Source organism: Spea bombifrons, chromosome 2 (genome assembly GCF_027358695.1).
Source record: "Spea bombifrons isolate aSpeBom1 chromosome 2, aSpeBom1.2.pri, whole genome shotgun sequence".
Classification (NCBI taxonomy): Eukaryota; Metazoa; Chordata; class Amphibia; order Anura; family Pelobatidae; genus Spea; species Spea bombifrons.
In genome coordinates, this window is record NC_071088.1 from 140,855,289 (window position 1) to 140,875,161 (window position 19,873).

The following is a 19,873-nucleotide window of genomic DNA, read 5'->3' on the forward strand; positions in this document are numbered from 1 at the left end:
AAATCACTTGCAAGTCTCTTTTGGGTTAAAATGCCGGCGGTCTCACTGATTTGGCTCCCTGTAATACCCCCGTTGGGGTGCGTCAGTAGTGGGTGGGCGAAGCGATATATGTGACCCTGCGCGGACCCCGCAGTCCCCGGTATTTACCCCGCCGGCCGGCACCGGCTCGAGTTCTTGTTTTTTATTTATTGGTCATTGTTTTAGCTGCGGCCCCCGAATCTTTTATTTTTTTTAGGTTGCGCTCCCCTATTCTTGTTGTAAATCATCTCCAGATCAGCCCCCCGGCGGTCAGCGCGGGGCGGTCAGCATCCGGTATTCTGATACACTGAAATCACACTTAAATATGCCTTGAGGATTTTTGGGTTCAAAAGCCGTGAAAATGGAGCAGTGGGCAGAAGCCTCACATTGGGGTCCCCAGGATGCGTCAGGAACGTTGTGCACGGAATGTGTGCTGGGGGATGTGAAGTCATTCAGGTCTCAGGGGTCTCCTCGTCCATTGAAGGGGCTGGAATGGTTTCCTGGCGGACAGGAGGCAGCTGTCCTTCCCCTTCCCTGATCCGAGCAGCTGGAGGGAGCAAAACAAAATGAAGAAACGGGGGCAGGAAGCGGGGAGATGGATAGGGAGATGCGGGGAGATGGATGGGGAGATGTGGGGAGCGAGGAGATGGATGGGGAGATGCAGGGAGCAAGGAGGTGGACGGATAGTGGGAAGATGGACGGGTGGAGTGGGGAGGTTGGTTGGGGAGATGTTGGGAGCGGGAAGATGGATAGGGGATGGGGAGATGTGGGGAGCGAGGAGATGGATGGGGAGATGCAGGGAGCAAGGAGGTGGACGGATAGTGGGAAGATGGACGGGTGGAGTGGGGAGGCTGGTTGGGGAGATGTTGGGAGCGGGAAGATGGATAGGGGGCGGGGAGATGTTAGGATAGATAGGGAGATGGGGGGAGCGGGGAGATGTCACCCCACGTCCTACATATTCTCTGGAACCCCTCTGAGTGTGGAAATACAGTATCTGTCCCCCCATTGGCTGCCCCGGTTGCCGTGCGTTCACCATTCCCATGATCTCTAGCCAGTTACATGAGCGACCCTTTTGCCGCCGGGAATGTATTAAACGTATTACCAGCTCGCCTGGAAGGGGGATCTCTGCTGTTTCTGACGTCTCCTGGTATGAACAGCGGGTGTGACGGAGCCACGCGCGGCCCCCGGGAGGCACAGAATGTGGAGTAGAGCCGGTCGGGCAGGAATGACAGCGTGAGCTCCGCACCCTCTCTGCGTGTGAATGAGGCTGGGATAGTGACCCCAAAGTGACCAAAGGGAGCAGAAATAGCTAATTGTACAGCGATGTAGACTATGTTGGTGCTATACGGATAAGAATAAGGAGCCTAATACAATATACTTAGTAGGGGCATCTCTAAAATTGTCCCACTCCAAAACCAAACTGCCGCACTGACAGCACCTGCCCCACCCCCATCATCACCGGTACACAAACTACAGGAGCAGACGGGGGCAGGAGAGCGGGCTGAGAATCCCACCTGTGACAGAGGTGAGGCTGTCAGTGTGAGTGGGGTGAGTCTGTCAGTGTGAGTGGGGTGAGGCTGTCAGTGTGAGTGGGGTGAGGCTGTCAGTGTGAGTGGGTGAGGTGAGGCTGTCGGTGTGAGTTGGGTGAGCCTGTGAGTGAGTGGGGTGAGGCTGTCAGTGTGAGTGGAGTGAGCCTGTGAGTGAGTATGTGAGGCTGTCAGTGTGAGTGAGTGGGGTGAGGCTGTGAGTGAGGCTGTCAGTGTGAGTGAGTGGGGTGAGGCTGTCAGTGTGAGTGAGTGTGTGAGGCTGTCAGTGTGAGTGAGTGGGGTGAGGCTGTCAGTGTGAGTGAGTGTGTGAGGCTGTCAGTGTGAGTGAGTGGGGTGAGGCTGTCAGTGTGAGTGAGTGGGGTGAGGCTGTGAGTGGGGTGAGGCTGGGCCGGGCCTCGCACGGAGGGAGGAGTGCAGCAGGGGGTGGGGGGCTGAGTGAGGCTGGGGAGGGAGAGGCTCGGGTAGGAAACAGTCTGGAAACCGAAGTGAAAGAGACCCGGAGAGAGTGATCTGCCCGGCCTGTCAGGGGCAGGTAAGAGAGCCCCTGCCTTCTGTATTACCCCTTACCCTGTATAACACACCTATATTACCCCTTACCCTGTGTAACACCCCCTATATTACCCCCTTACCCTATATAACACCCCCTGTATTACCCCCATACCCTGTATAACACCACCTATATTACCCCTTACCCTATATAACACCCCCTGTATTACCCCCATACCCTGTATAACACCCCTTACCCTATCTAACACCCCCTGTATTACCTTCATACCCTGTATAACGCCCCTGCATTACCCTCTTACCCTGTATAACACCCCCTGCCTTCTATATCACCCCCTTACCCTGTATAACACCCCCTATATTACCCCTTACCCTGTATAACACCCCCTATATTACCCCTTACCCTGTATAACACCCCTGTGTTACCCCTTATCCTGTATAACACCCCTGTGTTACCCCTTACCCTGTATAACACCCCTACTGTGTGTAAAACACCCACCCCCTCCTTGGGACTTCTCATTGAGTGTCAGTGAGACGGCATGTGTTGCCCCTGTCAGGGTAGGTCACAGAGTTATTCCTCCCCCCGGCCCAGCTATGTGGCTGCCCCGCTCCCTGTCAGGTCTGGGCTTGTCCCGGCTGCTCCCGTCGGCTCCGCTGTGCAGTTTGGTGGCCCCGGTGACCTCAGGCGGAGGTCGGAGTCACGCCTGCACCTGGAGCGCTGCAGGTTGGACTGGGGGGGTGTCCTCTGCCGGTGCCTAACCTGTCAATCATTCCAGTTACACCTGGCACCCCCAAACAGCCGCTGCCAATCTCTGTCTCCCTGAGAGTAACATCTGGTGTGTCTATCCCCAGGAACTACTAGAACCCGGTATCCGTCACCTCTACTGGAACCCGGTATCCGTCACCTCGGGTCCCGCAGATCTACTGGAACCCGGCATCCGTCACCTCTACTGGAACCCGCTATCCGTCACCTCGGGTCCCGCAGATCTACTGGAACCCGCTATCCGTCACCTCTACTGGAACCCGCTATCCGTCACCTCGGGTCCCGCAGATCTACTGGAACCCGCTATCCGTCACCTCTACTGGAACCCGCTATCCGTCACCTCGGGTCCCGCAGATCTACTGGAACCCGCTATCCGTCACCTCTACTGGAACCCGCTATCCATCACCTCGGGTCCCGCAGATCTACTAGAACCCAGTATCCGTCACCTCTACTGGAACCCGGTATCCGTCACCTCGAGTCCCGCAGATCTACTGGAACCCGCTATCCGTCACCTCTACTGGAACCCGGTATCCGTCACCTCGAGTCCCGCAGATCTACTGGAACCCGGCATCCGTCACCTCGGGTCCCGCAGATCTACTGGAACCCGCTATCCGTCACCTCTACTGGAACCCGCTATCCGTCACCTCGAGTCCCGCAGATCTACTGGAACCCGCTATCCATCACCTCTACTGGAACCCGCTATCCATCACCTCGGGTCCCGCAGATCTACTAGAACCCAGTATCCGTCACCTCTACTGGAACCCGGTATCCGTCGCCCCGTGTCCCGCAGATCTACTGGAACCCCCCAGAGTCTGGAACCCCGCGTACAGTAGATCTTCTGGAGCTCCAGTATCCATCACCCCACCGCTTGTCTTAGGAATATGCCCCAGTTGCTTGTGGCCGTGCAGTCACCATTCCCATCGACATGACCTCCAGCCCATTACGTGGCCGGCCCTTTTACTGCCGGGAATGGGCCCTGCAAAGACTGCAGCACTGTCTGGAGGGTCTAGGAGGAGCTCGGGCCCCCGGCATACTCATTACAGGGGCCCCAGGGGCAGGAAAGACTGCTTTGTGCGCGGAGATCCTGTGGCCTTCCTCCGAGATCGGGTACAGCACTGGGCTCGGCGTCAGGGTTCTGGCGTACCACTTCTGCCGGGCTCACGCGCATGCCAGTCTCTGCCCGCACCAGTTCATTGCCGGCCTGGCACAGCAGCTCCGAGACAGCCCCCTCATCAGCGGCTACAACGAGAGAGTGCAGGAGCCGGACCCCAGCGGGGATGTCGATGACAAGTTCAAGAGGTGGGTACAGCACCGTGACATTGCAGGGCTTTGCCGGTAATTCAAAGGTCTGGTACGGTTACGGGAGCTCGGTATTACGGGAGGCTCCTGCCGGTGATAGGGAGGCGCTCGGTGTTACGGGAGGCTCCTGCCGGTGATAGGGAGGCGCTCTGTGTTACGAGAGGCCTCTGCCGGTGGTAGGAAGGCTCTCTGTGTTACGGGAGGCTCCTGCCGATGACTGTCGTGCTGACGGTGATCCCCTTTCTCTCGTGTTGCAGGCTGGTCCTCCTTCCCTTGATCTCCGTGCCGCCTCCTTCGCAGAACCTGCTGCTCCTCGTCGACTCCGTGGATGAAATGTGCTGTTGCTGCCGGTCGGACGGCTTCGCCGCAGAGTCCAGCTGCAGCATCGCAGAGCTCCTGGCAAGTCACCATCATCTTCTCCCACCGTGGCTGCTGCTCGTGTGCACCGTGCGGCGCCAGAACAAGGCGGCCACCAGGATGTTCACAGGTCGGGGCCCAGCTTTATTGTGATAGTGCTGACTTCCTGAGTGCATGCCTCCCAACTGTCCTGCTTTGCGCTGCACAGTCCCAATTATGCGGAGCGCTTCCTGTCTCAAAAAGCAGGACAGAGGTAGAGTTCAGCGGGATTTGGTCCATGGTCTGGGACAGACACAGAACTGTGTACATGCGCAGTAGCGCTGCCGGTTTGAGTCATACTCTACTTCCCAAGCCCCCCAGGGGTCCTGATTCGCTGGGGTAGAAGTTGGGAGGTTTGTGAGTCTCTGATATACCCAATTAATCAATAAATACGACACGCGTGTGACGGTGTCTGCAGATTACAATAAGCAACATATATGTATTAGACCCCCCCCCATTTGTGTGTCTCACGAGAGCAGCCATCTTAACTTCCCAGAGTCCGCAGGATTATTCCTCCCCGTTATCACTCTCAGGAGACCATTCACTTACCTCCTATGTTTTGCCTCTAGGAGCCCCCTCTCTGCTTCCTATACTACAGTGGTGCTGAGCCAATCAGCAGCCTTCTCCCTTGACATTTAACCATTTGAATGAACCCCACCCCCCGCACGCTAGAGGCCGGGCAATTTCCAGAGTTCTGCTTTATTTATGTGATAATCCATTTACTTGCAGCGCTGATCGAGGATGAGAGAAGGCTGCTGATTGGTCAGCACACCTCGATGTAGGTGGGGGTTAAAGTACAAAATCCCAAAGGGTTAAACATACCAGCAAAGCTTTGTCGCCAAAGTCTCAGCGGAGTGCAGATTTTTAACTCCTTGTTATATGGGGATAGCAGCCAGCAAGCTTCCAAACTTTGCACCATCACCACCCGCTGCCCACTAGTGTGCAGAACATAACCGCGGCTAACCGGTCCTTAACTCGACTAGAGAAACTGTAACTCTGCTGCTTGAGTGAATGTACCCGCGTCTGCGTCACATCCCTCTCATTGTTTCTTGTTGACGCAGGTTTCCGGAGGCTTTGCCTGGACGACCTGCGGAAGGCGCATGTAGTGCGAGACGTGCAGCAGTACATCCTGCGCCGCCTGGACCGGGAGGAGAACCTGCGCAAGCACCTGACGCTCGACACGGCGGAAATGCTCAACCAGCTGCACATAAAGAGCAACGGCTGCTTCCTGTACCTGGAGCGCGTGCTGGACGGGGTTTCCGACGGCTCCGTCGTGCTGAGAGAGATCCGCCACATGCCCGGCACGTTGAACGGACTCTACCTGTGGCTGTGCCAGAGACTGTTCCCCGGGCGGCACTTCTGCCAGGTGCAGACGATGCTCAACGCGTTGCTGGCCTCGCCGCAGCCCCTCGCCCCGTCCCGGCTCTACGAGGCTGTGCGGACCAAGCAAATGAAAGGATGGAGCCCCGAGGACTTCGGCAGGAACCTGGCGTCTCTCTCTGGGCTGCTTCTTCCTTCGGACGGCCCGGACAGTCCGCTAGTCCTGTTCCACCATAGCTTCTCGGAGTGGCTTCTGGACGTGAAATATTGTACCCAGAAATACCTGTGTAACGTGGCAGAGGGTCACAGCATGCTTGCCATGGGCCTCTCGACCCGCGCACCGAATCTGACACCGAAAGAGGTCCACCAGCTGGCCAGACATCTCCTGCTGTCCGACCTGCCGGGCCTAGAACCCTCTCACTTAGCTCTGTGGCTTCTGTGGACAGAAGTTCCCATCTCCGACTGTTTGGTCTCCAACATCCATCTAGAGCTGGAGGTCCTGCAGCTTCTGCTCTTGGCTCGGGGTGCCCCGGACGGTCCCTGTGACGTCGTGGACTCCGGTGCCCTCAGGAGGACTTTGGGCAGAGGAGGCTCGGTGGAGATGCTGCTGGCCAGCGGGGCCGGGGTACATCAGCGGGACAGATCTGGAAGGACTCTACTGGCCGCTGCAGCCCAAGCCGGAAACTTAGAAGCAGTAAAATTGATGATTTCCAGAGGAGCAAATCTGGAGGCCGCTGATGAAGAAGGACAGACGGCTTTAGGACTTGCAGCACACCAGGGACACCTTTCCGTGGTGCAACTACTCCTTCAACACAGTGCCCGTCATGACCGTACTGACAGCCGTGGATGGACTCCTCTTCGGTCGGCTGCCTGGGGAGGACACACAGAGGTAGTTCAAGCATTACTGGCAAGCAGGGCCCATCCCGACGTCTCTGGTCCCGACGGGCGCACTGCGCTCAGAGCGGCCGCTTGGGGGGGACATGAGGGGCCCGTTAAAGCTTTATTAGCGGCTGGAGCTCGGGCGGACCAGGCAGACGCAGAGGGCCGCACACCTCTGATGGCAGCGGCGTACATGGGCCACAGGTCAGTGGCAGAGCTGTTCTTGGACGCAGGAGCTGACATAAACTGGCGTGATTCAGAAGGACGCACCGCACTTTCGGTGGCCTGCCTCTGTGTGCCTGCGGGTCAGGACTACCCCGAGTTAGTGTCCTTATTGCTGGAGCATGGGGCGGATCCAGAACTGGAAGACAAAGATGGGGTGACCCCGCTGCTGGTGGCTGCATATGAGGGGCAGGCGGAGGTAGCCGAGCTCCTGCTTGAGGCTGGAGCGGATCCTGACAGAGAGGGCAAGTGCAGAATGACTCCACTGCTGGCCGCCGCTTCGGGAGGATATTCTGAGACAGTTCGGGTTTTGCTGCTCTGGGGGGCTACCGCAGATGCCACTGACGCAGAAGGGAGATCGGCGCTTGCCATGGCAGCCGCTGCACTTGGTGGAGAGGAGGCAGTGAGGGTCCTGCTGGACAGAGGCCTAGATGAGAATCACAGGGACCAGCTGGGTTGGACACCTCTGCACTGGGCAGCCTGTCAGGGCAGGAGAAGCACCTGTCGGACATTGATTGAAGGGGGAGCTAAAGTGGGCATCAGAGACCATGAAGGCTACACGCCTCTCCTCCTGGCTGCTCAGGAAGGTCACACTGGATGCGTCGAATTGCTGCTAAATCGCGGCTCTCCTGTCGACCAACGCGCCAACGATGGAAGGACGGCTTTGTGCTCGGCCGCTCTGGTAGGTCATAGAGCAATGGCGGAGCTGCTGCTGAGGAGAGGGGCAGATCCGAATGTCAAGAACATGCAGGGCAAACCTCTGCTTTACCTGCTGGTTCTGGGTGGACAGATCGGAATGACAGAACTGCTGCTGGAGCAGGGCGCAGACCCCGAAGGGAGAGACCCAGAGGAACGTACAGCTCTCCATGCCTGCTGCTGGCTCGGAGATTGGGATATGGCTCACCTTCTGCTGGTAAAAGGTGAAGCTCAACCCAATGCCTCAGACATGGAGAAGAGGACTCCTTTACATTGCGCTGCCTGGAAAGGCCACACTAGCATTGCCCGTCTTCTTCTGGAGAATGGAGCTTTCTCTGACGCTCAAACCTCCCAGGGGGCCACTCCGCTCTGCATTGCCGCCCAGGAGGGCCACAAGGAACTTGGTAAGGTGCTCCTGGAGGAGGGGAAGTCCTCTCCTCATCATGCAGACCACTATGGACGTAACCCTATGCAAGTTGCCGCAAAAGGTGGACATGTTGCTATAATGAATCTTCTTGAGAGGTATGGCGTGCCCCCGTATCAAGGCCCTTTAGGAACCCCCCGTAATAAAAGTGTAACAGAGAAAAAGACAGTTGAAGGAAGCGGAAGCAGCTGGTCCACCCTGTCGCCGGTGTCCACCGGCAGCCACTCAATGGACAATTCTTTGAAGAGTTCACAAGGTTCTGTATTAACCTCGTCCACCTACCATTCCCAGGCCACCGTGCCCATGGACAGCCTGACGTTCACTCAGCAGGTCCAACAGCACTCCTTACCTCGCAGCCGCTCTAGACAGACCCTTGCCCTTATTGATATAACGGGTTTCCAAAACCACTATGAGTCAACCACTCAACCCATAAGCCATCAAAATCCCAGTTCACCCCAGGAACTGGATAAATGGGAACAGAGTACCGCCTGTAACCAGTATCCAAAACGCGGGAGTCCTGTGACCTCGGGGTCTTCACGCAGCAGGTCACAGGAACGCAGCCATATCCTACTTAAAACCAACAGCTCTGGCTATTCCTCAGGTACATCCGGCAACACGGACCACAAAGGGACTGGGAACACGAAAACCACCGGTGATCGTACAACCGAAAACCACGGGAAACCAGTGAACGTTAAGGACCCAGCAAACTTTCCACAGAAGGTCAGAGAACCTTTACGTTCTACTACTAAAGGGATGTGTGTGGCGCCCCCTACCGGAAATACTAGAGACCCCGTGTACTCTCCCGGCAAAGCACGGGGCCCTCAGCACATCCCCACAAACACTCAGGAAACTGTCCATTATCCCACCAGGAGTGGGCTCCCTGTGAACTCTTCCACCAGGAGTGGGCTCCCTGTGAACTCTCCCACCAGGAGTGGGCTCCCTGTGAACTCTCCCACCAAGAGTGGGCTCCCTGTGAACTCTCCCACCAGGAGTGGGCTCCCTGTGAACTCTCCCACCAGGAGTGGGCTCCCTGTGAACTCTCCCACCAAGAGTGGGCTCCCTGTGAACTCTCCCACCAGGAGTGGGCTCCCTGTGAACTCTCCCACCAGGAGTGGGCTCCCTGTGAACTCCCCCACCAGGAGTGGGCTCCCTGTGAACTCTCCCACCAGTAGTGGGCTCCCTGTGAACTCCCCCACCAGGAGTGGGCTCCCTGTGAACTCTCCCACTAGGAGTGGGCTCCCTGTGAACTCTCCCACTAGGAGTGGGCTCCCTGTGAACTCTCCCACCAAGCCTGACTATGGCCCCACGTCTCACAGAGCGAGCGGCGCCCGTCCACAGTCTCCAGTGATCTCCCTCAGCACGATGGACCCGCAGCTCCACCTGAAACAGGCCATCAAGCTGCAGTTTGAGGGTCGCACCTGCGGCTTCAACATCCGGAAGGAAACCCCGCTGTGAGTAATTCCTTAAATCATAAATATTAAAATATTAAAAAATAAGAAGCGGAAAGCCTACCTGCGTGTTATACCCCGGGCGGGGGTGCGTGTTATACCCCAGGCGGGGGTGCGTGTTATACCCCGGGCGGGGGGTGCGTGTTATACCCCGGGCGAGGGGTTCGTGTTATACCCCGGGCGGGGGGGTGCGTGTTATACCCCGGGCAGGGGGTGCGTGTTATACCCCGGGCAGGGGGTGCGTGCTATACCCCAGGCAGGGGGTGCGTGCTATAGCCCTGGCGGGGGTGCGTGTTATACCCCAGGCGGGGGTGCGTGTTATACCCCAGGCGGGGGTGCGTGTTATACCCCGGGTGGGGGGTGCGTTTTATACCCCGGGCGGGGGGTGCGTGTTATACCCCGGGCGGGGGGTGCGTGTTATACCCCGGGCGGGGGGTGCGTGTTATACCCCGGGCGGGGGGGTGCGTGTTATACCCCGGGCGGGGGGGTGCGTGTTATACCCCGGGCGGGGGGTGCGTGTTATACCCCGGGCGGGGGGTGCGTGTCATACCCCGGGCGAGGGTGCGTGTCATACCCCGGGCGAGGGTGCGTGTCATACCCCGGGCGGGGGTGCGTGTTATACCCCCGTGCGTGGTATACCCCTGTGCGTGGTATGTGCCGATAAATACGGTATTCACTAAATAATACGCAATGTGTGTCTCCGGTGTTCATTCTGCTGATCTTTTCTCTCCTGTATATCGCAGATGAAAGCCGCTGACATTCAATGGACCCCAAAAGAAAGAGCGTCATGGAGACCTCCGTGAACAGCCAGGGACAGCTTTACCCGAGAGGATGGAGTCTGTCTCAGCCTCCACTCCCAGCCTCCACTCCCAGCCTCCACTCCATCCTTACTGGAAAAGCAGAAGAGCACCTGAACGAGTCCCAGGTGGAACAGTCTACCCGGCGGAGAGCTGCCGAGAGGTGGCGCAGGATCTGCTCTTTGGGATGAGCGTCTGCTGGGGAGGACCTGGTATGGCTCAGTGAGGGGTCTGTGTCCCCAAAATCAGCCAATCCATGGGGAGGACTAACAAAGGACATTTCTACCGGGTATATGCCCCGCATCTGCCATGCCTTGTACCAGATGGTAATTCCCACCTCCCTGCACCCGATAACGGCATCACAACGGGCAACATGGAGGCAGGAGCCCCGGCGGTCCCCGTCAGATAAATCACGGGAATTCCTGCCGTTCTCCGCATGTCTAAAAACCTCAACTTCTACTTAATGAAAAAGTTTGTTTTCGCTCATTACGTCGCTTTGTGTTTCTTTCCCTCTCAGTCCTGATCCTGCTGCTTTCTATTAAACCGGAGAATGTCCTGGGGGCCGGAGGGAGGGCCAAAATACCACGAGGGGTTAATTCACAGGTTGACTGTCTGAGGTTGGCCCTTCAAAAGGCAGAGTTAATGCTACGGAATGAGTTTGGCCCCCACATCCCGTACACACGTATCGTACATACGTGTCAAATTTAACTCTCGCAGTACCTCCCGGCACTTTAAACTCACCTACCCCGCGCATGGGGCCTCTGTGCACCTCGCTTGCCCCATGACACTCTCCTGCCCCGCGGAACAATAAACTAATTGATTTATGACCCAACTAAATATCTCCAGAATAACGGCGCCGATTCGGCAGGTAGGGGAGTATTTGGGGAGGAGGGCAGAGAGAAGAGGGCAGGTAGGGGAGCATTTGGGGAGGAGGGCAGATCATAATCATAATAATAATATCCGGTTGGGAGGAGAGAAGAGAGAGAGATGAGGGAGAGAGGGGTGGGAGAGAGATCTAACTAAATAAAGGGGGAGAGTTTCTTTCCAAAGAGAAAAATTCCAACAAGCGAGCGGAATCTAACAAAAGAGAGTCAGACGCTGAGATGGAATGGAAGAAGGTTTTACTTTACTGAGAGGGTAGTAGATAAATGGAACAGTCTCCCAGCAGAAGTGGTAGAGGGTAATACAGTGAGGGTATTAAACATGCATGGGATAGACATACGGCTGCTGAATCTAAGACGAGACCAACGACCAATTAAGGTTTGAGTCTTTACAGACTAGACGGGGGCCGATGGGGGCCGATCTGCCGGCAGGTTCTGGGTTTCTAAGGAACAGAAGATCCCGGGGAAGGAGGCCGACTTTACTAACCTGGCTGGTTTGTTTTGGCAGTTGCTGTGTGTGTAAGTAGTGTGTATATATATATATGTGTGTGTGTGTGTGTGTATGTATATACACTATACGGCCCAAAGTATTGGTACATCTGACCAACAGGGACTTTGATGACATCACGTTCTAAATACTCAGACATTAATATAAAGCTCCATAAAGACGCGGCTGGAGGAGTTTGGAGGGGAGAACTTGGCCGGCTGCACAGACCCCCGACCTCAACCCCGTTGGACACTTTTGGGATGAACTGGAATGGAGATTGGGAGCCGAGCGCCTCGTCCAGCATCAGCCTGACCTCACAAACGCTCTACTGGGTGAACGGACAAAAATCCCTCAGAAACGCCCCAAAATCCTTCCCAGAAGAGCGGAAGCCGTGATATCTGCAAGGGGGGTGACTTCATATTAATGTCTGTGTATTTAGAATGTGATGTCATACTTTCGGCCATATAGCGTATATATAAAAGAAGTGGTTTTAATGAATTCCATCAATAATATTATCAAAAAACAGGTTGATGCCTTTTGGGTTTTGACAGAATTCACATGAATAACGTTGGTCTCGGGAGAAATTTGATGCAGGTTTGGAGTTTTAGATTTTTTTTGTTCTTTTTCTATATTTTTTTTAAATATATTTGGCAAATGTCTCATTTTTGTTATTTTTCCCTCTGCTGAATAAACAGATCGGGGCAGCCGCGAGGGGGGGGGGCGCGACGGGCTCAATCTACTTAACTGTACAAATATGTCATAGTTTCACAAGCTGTCAGCTTCCTTTATAAAACAAAATGGCTTCACGGCGGGAAATCCTTACTTTGCTTTCCGAAGACAAACCAGCTGTCGGTGAGAGGAAAGATTCCAAAAACTTCTCACAGCGTTTTCATTTTTTTAATTATTATTACCCCAAAAAATCAGTTGCTCAGGGCCCCGGATCCTGGTACTGGAATATCTTAATGCAGTTGTGCATACTGTCTGCCACCATTAGGAGGCGGTCTTGCCCCACAGCTAACCCTCGAGGGCTGCTCAGGCCCTCGCTAACGATGCACTGGGCAGGTTTTGAGGGTGGAAAATAGATAATGGAATGTTTTTGCCCCCAGTCTGCCACCAGCACGCCTCCCTCCTCATCTATACAGACTCCCCATGGGTTATAGAGTGTGTGGCCAGGACTATCTCTGAGGCCAAGGACCTTCAAAACCTGCCAGTTGTCCCTCAGCACCTTCACGCAGCATCCCCCATCGAATCCTCTCTCCGACACGGCCAGCAGCCCCTGACTGTTAGAGTCCACCAGATAAGGCTTGTTGAACCCAGGGACTATAGTGCTTTCCTTTTGACGGCCAGTGGTGGAATCGAGCGTCAGAGCATAGAGGGTTCCCTGTCTCATGTCTGTCACTATAAACTCATCTCGATGGTTGGCAGTGATACCGCGCGGGGCGCCCCAGTTTCTAGAGATGGTTTGGAGGAACCTGCCATGTTTGTTGTATACTTCCACAGTGCGGTCAGTGGAATTTGTCAACGCGATGAGCCCTCTGTTACTCACAGCAACATCGAAATAATTCTTGGCCTGCAAGACGATTTGCTGGAGGACCTTCCCTTTGGTGTCCATCACCTGAAGTCTCCGGTTTCCATAATCTACGATGTAGAGAGCCCCCGAAGTCGTGGATTGGACGCCGTGAGGGAGATTTAACTCGGCTCGCCCAGATCCAAATTTTCCAAACTGCTTAACAAACCCATCCGGCCCCTCAGCCTTAAGTGGGAAGTCTATGAGATTGGACTCACTTTTGCTCAGACACTTTGTTTGTTTGGAGAATCGATGAGCCACCTGTCCTCTCTTCCTTGTGTTCTGGAAGGACTTTCCATGCACTCTAGAAGAACCAAGACTTCTTGGATTTGACCGGCAGCTGGAGGAACTAGACACAGAGTCCTTTCTGTCTGTGGATGATGCTGGTCTGAGGGACCTGGAAGGAGAACTAACTTGCCTTGATATTCTTTCGATATACGGCATGGAATATGACCTTGGTACAGATCTCCACAAGGAAGCGGGCTGAGGAGTTTGGTTTGCTTCATTTAAGGCCGTATCTCGCGAACTGGAAAGTCTTCTGCTTGTCCTGTCTTGTGTTAACTCTTTGGGCCTGAGAACCTGCCGTGAAGGCTTTACCTCATCGTTCTGAACTGGGGAAGAAATGACAGGAAGACCTTTTGCACGGGTTTTACCTTTAGGTTGGGAAAATGGACGAGGAGATTTTTGTCCAGCCTCCCTGCTTGCTGGAAAGTCTATTATAAACGTGTAGGAAGATGTCACACTCCCGGATGGAGACACCGGTCGTGGAGGCTGATTGAACATGTTTTCTGATGGCTCCTCAGACATTCTCATGTAATCAACTGCAAACGATGGGTCCATAAGATCGTGTTTCTTCTCACTGCTTTCATCCAGGCAATGGGTCTCCATTGGTAGCCTCGTAGTTACTTGGTCACCATCACCAAACTTTTTGGCCGAAGGCACTCGGCTGTCTCTAATCACCAACTCCCGACAGGCCTTCGGATCTTCCTCCACACCACATTCCTCCTCTTCCAATAAGTCAGAGTCATCTTCACACACATAGGCTGCGGTGGCTTTAAACAGCGTATTGCGATCTTCTAAGACGACGGGTCCATCGCCAGCGTTGGTTATGGTGGTTTTCACGAGACACGACGTTTGGTCTTTCGACGTCTCTGATGCAGATTTTTTGCTGAACGTGGACCACCTCTTGATCCCCCGTTGAGCAACGGCTTCCTCGGCATCCTTTTTTTCTGCATGTGGAATGTCAGCCTTTTGGTTTGGCTTTGGTGACTGATGTTCGGCATTCTTTCTGTTTAGCGCGCCGTTTCTAGAGACATGGGAGTATCTTCTTTTTTCTGGTGTTAGCGAATTTGTTATTTGTTGAGAAGGTTGGAGAACGCGCGGATCCTCGGAGGGTCCCGTGTGGCTGATCGGTTCCTTTGTATCCTCTCTATTCAGTCTGGAACACTTGACAAACCGGTTGGACGTCTTGATTTCCGGGAATCCCTTTGGAATGTGTTTAGTGGCAGTAAAACGTGGTCTAGTTGCTTTTCCGCTTTCCTCGGCAGAGACGTTTCCTAAATTCCCGTCACCACATTTCTCAGGTTTTTTCCCGTCGTCAGGATCGGGTTTTATATCGGAGATCCATTTTTTGGTGGCGGTTCGAGGGCTCAGAGCTGCTGTGTCTGCCTCTTCGATGGCCCGTTCTCTGGGAGAAAAGGTTGATTTCTGCTCTATCAGATCTGTTCCTTTTTCTGTCCCGGAGGACGACGAGCTGGTTCTGGATCCAGTATCCGGATCACTGCCATCTTCAAGCACCAGCTTCACTGCGACGAGTCCGGGAGCTTCTGAGTTTTGCTCCCATGGAGGTTTTTCGTCACTTAACAGAACTGGGTTGTCATTCTTGATCCATCTTGATGACTCCTTTCTGTTTACACAGGGGATGGAGAACCCTAGAGTGTGTTCTTCAGAACATATGTCTCCAATCGTGGTAGAAACTAGTGGGTGGGGGGAGAAGTGGACCTTCCTTAACCTGATGTTGATGCTTTTCTTTCTTTCAAAAACATTGGACACCCTCTCCTGGATCTCCTTTATCACAGACTCATCGTTGGATGTGTCCAGAGCCTTCTTGAGCTGGGAGGAGATGGTGGAGATCTCGTGGACCATGTGGTTTATTTCAGACACCCCTTCCTGAAGAGCTTGCTCGTTGCTTTGCTGGATGGAGGAGAGCTGCTCTCGGAGCCGGCCGTGCTCCTCTTCCACGCGGTTAAAGATCCTCTGCTCCTGTCTGAGGATGGACAGTAAGGTCTTCTCAAAAGACATTGAGATGAGGTCGTGCTCCTTGACCTGCTCGGCTTTGATCCGCTCCAGCTGCTGGCAGGTTTGGCCGAGGTCGCTCAGCAGGGCCGCAAATTCCCCCATTGTCATTAAACTGCCCGACCTACGACCTACGTCTGCTCCTCATACGGAACTCGGAACTCGTGGGGCTCCACGCTGCAAGAAGGTCAAACAAAACGGTGTTAATATCAGAGAGGAGCAGAGAACAGAAACAATTCCAACGGCACCAAAATTCTAACCCGACCCATTATAAAGACGTTCTATGAATTCTAACCTGAGGTTCTATGGTTCTAACCCGACCCATTATAAAGATGTTCTATGAATTCTAACCTGACGTTCTATGGTTCTAACCCGACCCATTATAAAGACGTTCTATGAATTCTAACCTGGGGTTCTATGGTTCTAACCCGACCCATTATAAAGATGTTCTATGGGTTCTAACCCGACCTGATATAAAGTCGCTCTCTGGGTTCTAAGCCGATACATTATAAAGACCTTCTCTGGGGTTCCTTAAGAAGCGTTTCTGCGCACGTTCGGAATGCAGATTTAGTAATATGGGGTCGAGACCTAAATCCAGAACCCAATAGAACTCCGGCAGTTACAGCTGGTTACAGAACTATTTAGTCAGAATGCGAGGGGCTTTTTACATATATAGAGAGCAGCCAGCAGGGGCATTGTTTTGGTTTCCATGGTAACTGCACCAGTATTGCTGCCTCTTTATACAGCTTTGGTTGGGGACGCAGGTTCCCGAGGAGACCTTCCAACTGTGAGAAGATATATCTGCGATATCCGATCCGCTGATCTTCCCGTCTCTCTGTATCCCGCGCATGTTTCTCGACTGCATTAACCCATTACCACTTCTGCTGGGAGGCTGTGCCACTTATCTACCATCCTCTTTGGCTATTGTGACATAAATTACAGGGCCAGCCAAACAAACAGAGAGCGGTCTCTGCGTATTGGAGCGGTCTCTGCGTATAGGAGCGGTCTCTGTAATTAGTGTTAATGTATTTGTAAGCGGAGCCCAGGCCGACATGCATTTTACATGAAGGGGGGGCACGTGACTCGCACACTGAGTGGTCAGTTACTGGGGGGGATATATGACTCGCACACTCAGTGGTCAGTTACTGGGGGGGATATATGACTCGCACACTGAGTGGTCAGTTATTGGGGAGGATATATGACTCGCACACTCAGTGGTCATTTACTGGGGGGGCGAGTCGCACACTTAGTGGTCAGTTACTGGGGCGAGACACGTGACTCGCACTCGGGGGGGGTCATAACCCCCATCCTGCCCCTCATTCCAGTTTTGAGGGAATTTGTTTGACTGGAACACATTTACAGAAAGGGAGCCGAGAAAGGGTCCAGTCGGTACAAGAAATCCATAACCCCCTCCAGCGGACAGATCCATGACATTGCACCCCCCAGCGAGCAGATCCCTTGCTTCCCCCTGCCTGGGGTATTTGGACAGGGGCCTCCCGTGAGGTTAAAAGGGAAATTAATCTGATCCTAGAAGCCGTGGGGCAGATAACTGCCCTTTATACCCTACCCGGGGGCAACTGTGCGTGAAAAGGATAGGTGTTCGCTTGTGCCCAGGGGACGAGTGCGGACGGGGCTCTCAACCAACACACAGTGCACAGCGATGCAAGCAGAGGAGTAGTGGATACATGGGAAGGGAATGGCAGTAGAGGTATCTGTCCTGCGCTCCGGTGTATGCTGGCGCTTTAGTCACTCACGTTCTCCGCGGCTGCCGTCCTCTCCTGAGTGTCACTCAGCGGCTCGGGACACGGCCGTTTCTGTCTGTCTCTTTCTCTGATGTGTTGGAGATCTGGTTGCTAACAACAACCGGCAGATCCTGTGTCCGGGAGGGAGGGGCAGGTAATGTGTGTGACACCCGGGGGGGGGGGGTTCAGGTAATGTGTGACACGGGGAGGGGAGGCAGGTAATGTGTGACACGGGGAGGGGAGGCAGGTAATGTGTGACACCTTCGGGGGGGGCAGGCAATGTGTGACACCTTCGGGGGGGGGCAAGGGCCAGGTAATATGTGACAATGGGGGGGCAGGGGCCAGGTAATATGTGACACCGGAGGGGCAGGTAACATGCGGTGGGGGCAGGTAGTATGTGACACCGGGGGGGGGGGATTTGTGTTACACCGGGGGGGCAGGTAGTGTGTCACACCGGGGGAGTGTGTCACAACGTGTGAAGGGAGGGATCACAGGCACAGGCCGTTTAGGGGTGGCGCAGGCACAGGCTGTTTAGGGGTGGCGCAGGCACAGGCCGTTTAGGGGTGGCGCAGGCAGGCCATTTGGGGGGGGTGGCACAGGCAGGCGGTTGGGGGGTCATGTTTCTAGTTACTCCCAAGGGTTTTTTCATATTAAGGCTTCACAGCAGGAGAGAGGGGCGGGCGGCCCCCGGTGGACAGCTACTCCACAACTTCAGGAACATTAACAAGACCGGTCCTGTCCCCACTCAATCCCAGAACTCAGACCACGAGCCATGAACCAATCCCATGCATGCGGGAGGGGGGCGGGGCGGCTGCTGGATGATCCGTACCGGATCGCCCGTTTTCTTCGGGTCGGCGGAATGTTCAAGACTCGGAGGATTCTGGAAATAAAGAAATATCCCTCGCCTGCTTAAATCCCCTCGCTGTATTACCTGCTACCACTTGTGCTGGGAAGCTGATCCACTTACCCACTACCCTCTCAGTAAAGTAAAAGCTCCTTGTATCAAATCACCCAGTTACATAGAAACCACAGGGGGTTGGATGTCGGCCGCCGGGGCGGCAGATCAGAACAATCCGGAAAGAAAGGTCACACGCCGGGGCTCTTTGGGCAGGTTTTTTTTATTCTCATTTGTCGGCGTCAGAGAGGACCGGAGGGGCGGGGTTTCTGATGGAGCAATAAGGACCCCGCGCCACCTCCCCGGCAGCCATGATTGTACATTACCTCCGCCAGGCCCCGTTACCGTGACATTCAGGCTTTCTCGTGAGAAACTCTGGGGGCCCGAAAGACAACAAAACACAAATAGTAAGAAATTCCCTTTTTTTAACAATCACAATAAAAATAATCGGATCGGCGCCCAATCAGGAGCGGCGATCCGGACAATGAACCGCTAACCCACATCCGATTGGTTGGGAGGGCCGGGAGTCTGAGGGCCCCCCCGACACACTCCGTTTGGCAACACGAGAAAAACGTTTTAAAAAAAAATTAACACATGTGCAAAAGTGGGGCGAGCCGAACGGAACGGCGGAGGACCCCCCCCAGTACCGCCCCTCCCCCACGCAGGTACCGCACCTACTGCCCCGCCGGTACCGCAGAGCGAAGCCCCTCCCCCGCCGATACATAAGAATCTCATACATTTAAAATCATTCAGACCCAAAGAACAATAAATTGCGATTCTTTCCCTCGTTTCTTGAGGCCAATAAAGTCATTTAAAGCAAAACCGTTAAATAAATGCTTTGGGCCGACAACCCGCTGAGATGGTAACACGTAAAACATTGAAATGCGGGGAAGGCAGGAATTCCTAATCCTTCTAGATTGTAAACTCCTACGAGCAAGGCCCGCCAAGCCCCCTTTATGCCACTAGTTCCTGCCCCGGGCACAAAATGAGACAGGCCAGTAGTTACAGTGCACCGACTCCTAGAGGGGGCTACAGGGCTATTATATTGCATTTGCCCCCCCTGAAAGCCGTTGCGGTGTAATTAGGATTAAAAGTGACCCGCTGGATTAAAAGCAGCCAATAAATAAAGTGATTAAAAGCAGCCAATCAGAATTAAAGAGATACAAATAAAACATGAACAGGGGCCCCTGTATGGCAAGCAGAGGGGCCCCTCATGAGTTATACCCCCACCAAGACAGATAAAAGCCCCAGGCCGGGGTATAAGGGCCGAGGCTGGGGTACTGCAAATCCCCCCGCGTCATAACGTGAGCTCTTCCGGCACGTATATAAATATATATACAGATATATACAGGGCCCCTGGTAGCCACGCCCCCGGTAACCACGCCCCCTGGGGGAAACAAGTTAAAAATCGCGGCTCCTGCTGATCGTTGTGATAAAAACACGAAGGAGTCGGGGTTCCTGGGTCGGGGAGCTCACAATCGCCACGTCCGGGCAGGTTTCCGTGTGCAGACGGGGGGGGCCCCGCAGGTGTGTCCGTAGTGTCACTATGGGGGCCCCCGAGGAGCTCGGATGCGGCACCCCCCCCTTCAAGAAGGTCGCAAACCGATCATTGGATGAAACCAAAAAATCCCAAATTGGCCGATTCCTCGGAAAACGAATCCAAAACGGCGGCCGCGCCGCAGGCTTCCCCCGG

At 54.5% G+C, this 19,873-nt stretch overlaps 1 protein-coding gene across 1 annotated transcript; it reads left to right on the forward strand.

Moving 5' to 3' along the window:
- Positions 1 to 3,497: 3,497 nt before the first annotated feature.
- LOC128473961 (ankyrin repeat domain-containing protein 50-like) lies at positions 3,498 to 9,363 on the forward strand. Its single transcript, XM_053456182.1, has 4 exons — positions 3,498 to 4,131; positions 4,389 to 4,618; positions 5,589 to 9,280; positions 9,328 to 9,363. Exons 1-4 carry the CDS (start codon positions 3,758 to 3,760, stop codon positions 9,361 to 9,363), a joined length of 4,332 nt encoding a protein of 1,443 aa, XP_053312157.1. The 5' UTR covers positions 3,498 to 3,757.
- Positions 9,364 to 19,873: the final 10,510 nt, after the last annotated feature.

What these genes read in the sequence shown, in the direction of transcription:
- LOC128473961 (XM_053456182.1), top strand. Translation starts at nt 3,758, where the DNA reads ATGACCTCCAGCCCATTACGTGGCCGGCCCTTTTACTGCCGGGAATGG. An exon ending in GTCGATGACAAGTTCAAGAG is followed by an intron (nt 4,132 to 4,388) that starts GTGGGTACAGCA and finishes CTCGTGTTGCAG; the next exon opens with GCTGGTCCTCCTTCCCTTGA. An exon ending in CCACCAGGAGTGGGCTCCCT is followed by an intron (nt 9,281 to 9,327) that starts GTGAACTCTCCC and finishes CTCTCCCACTAG; the next exon opens with GAGTGGGCTCCCTGTGAACT.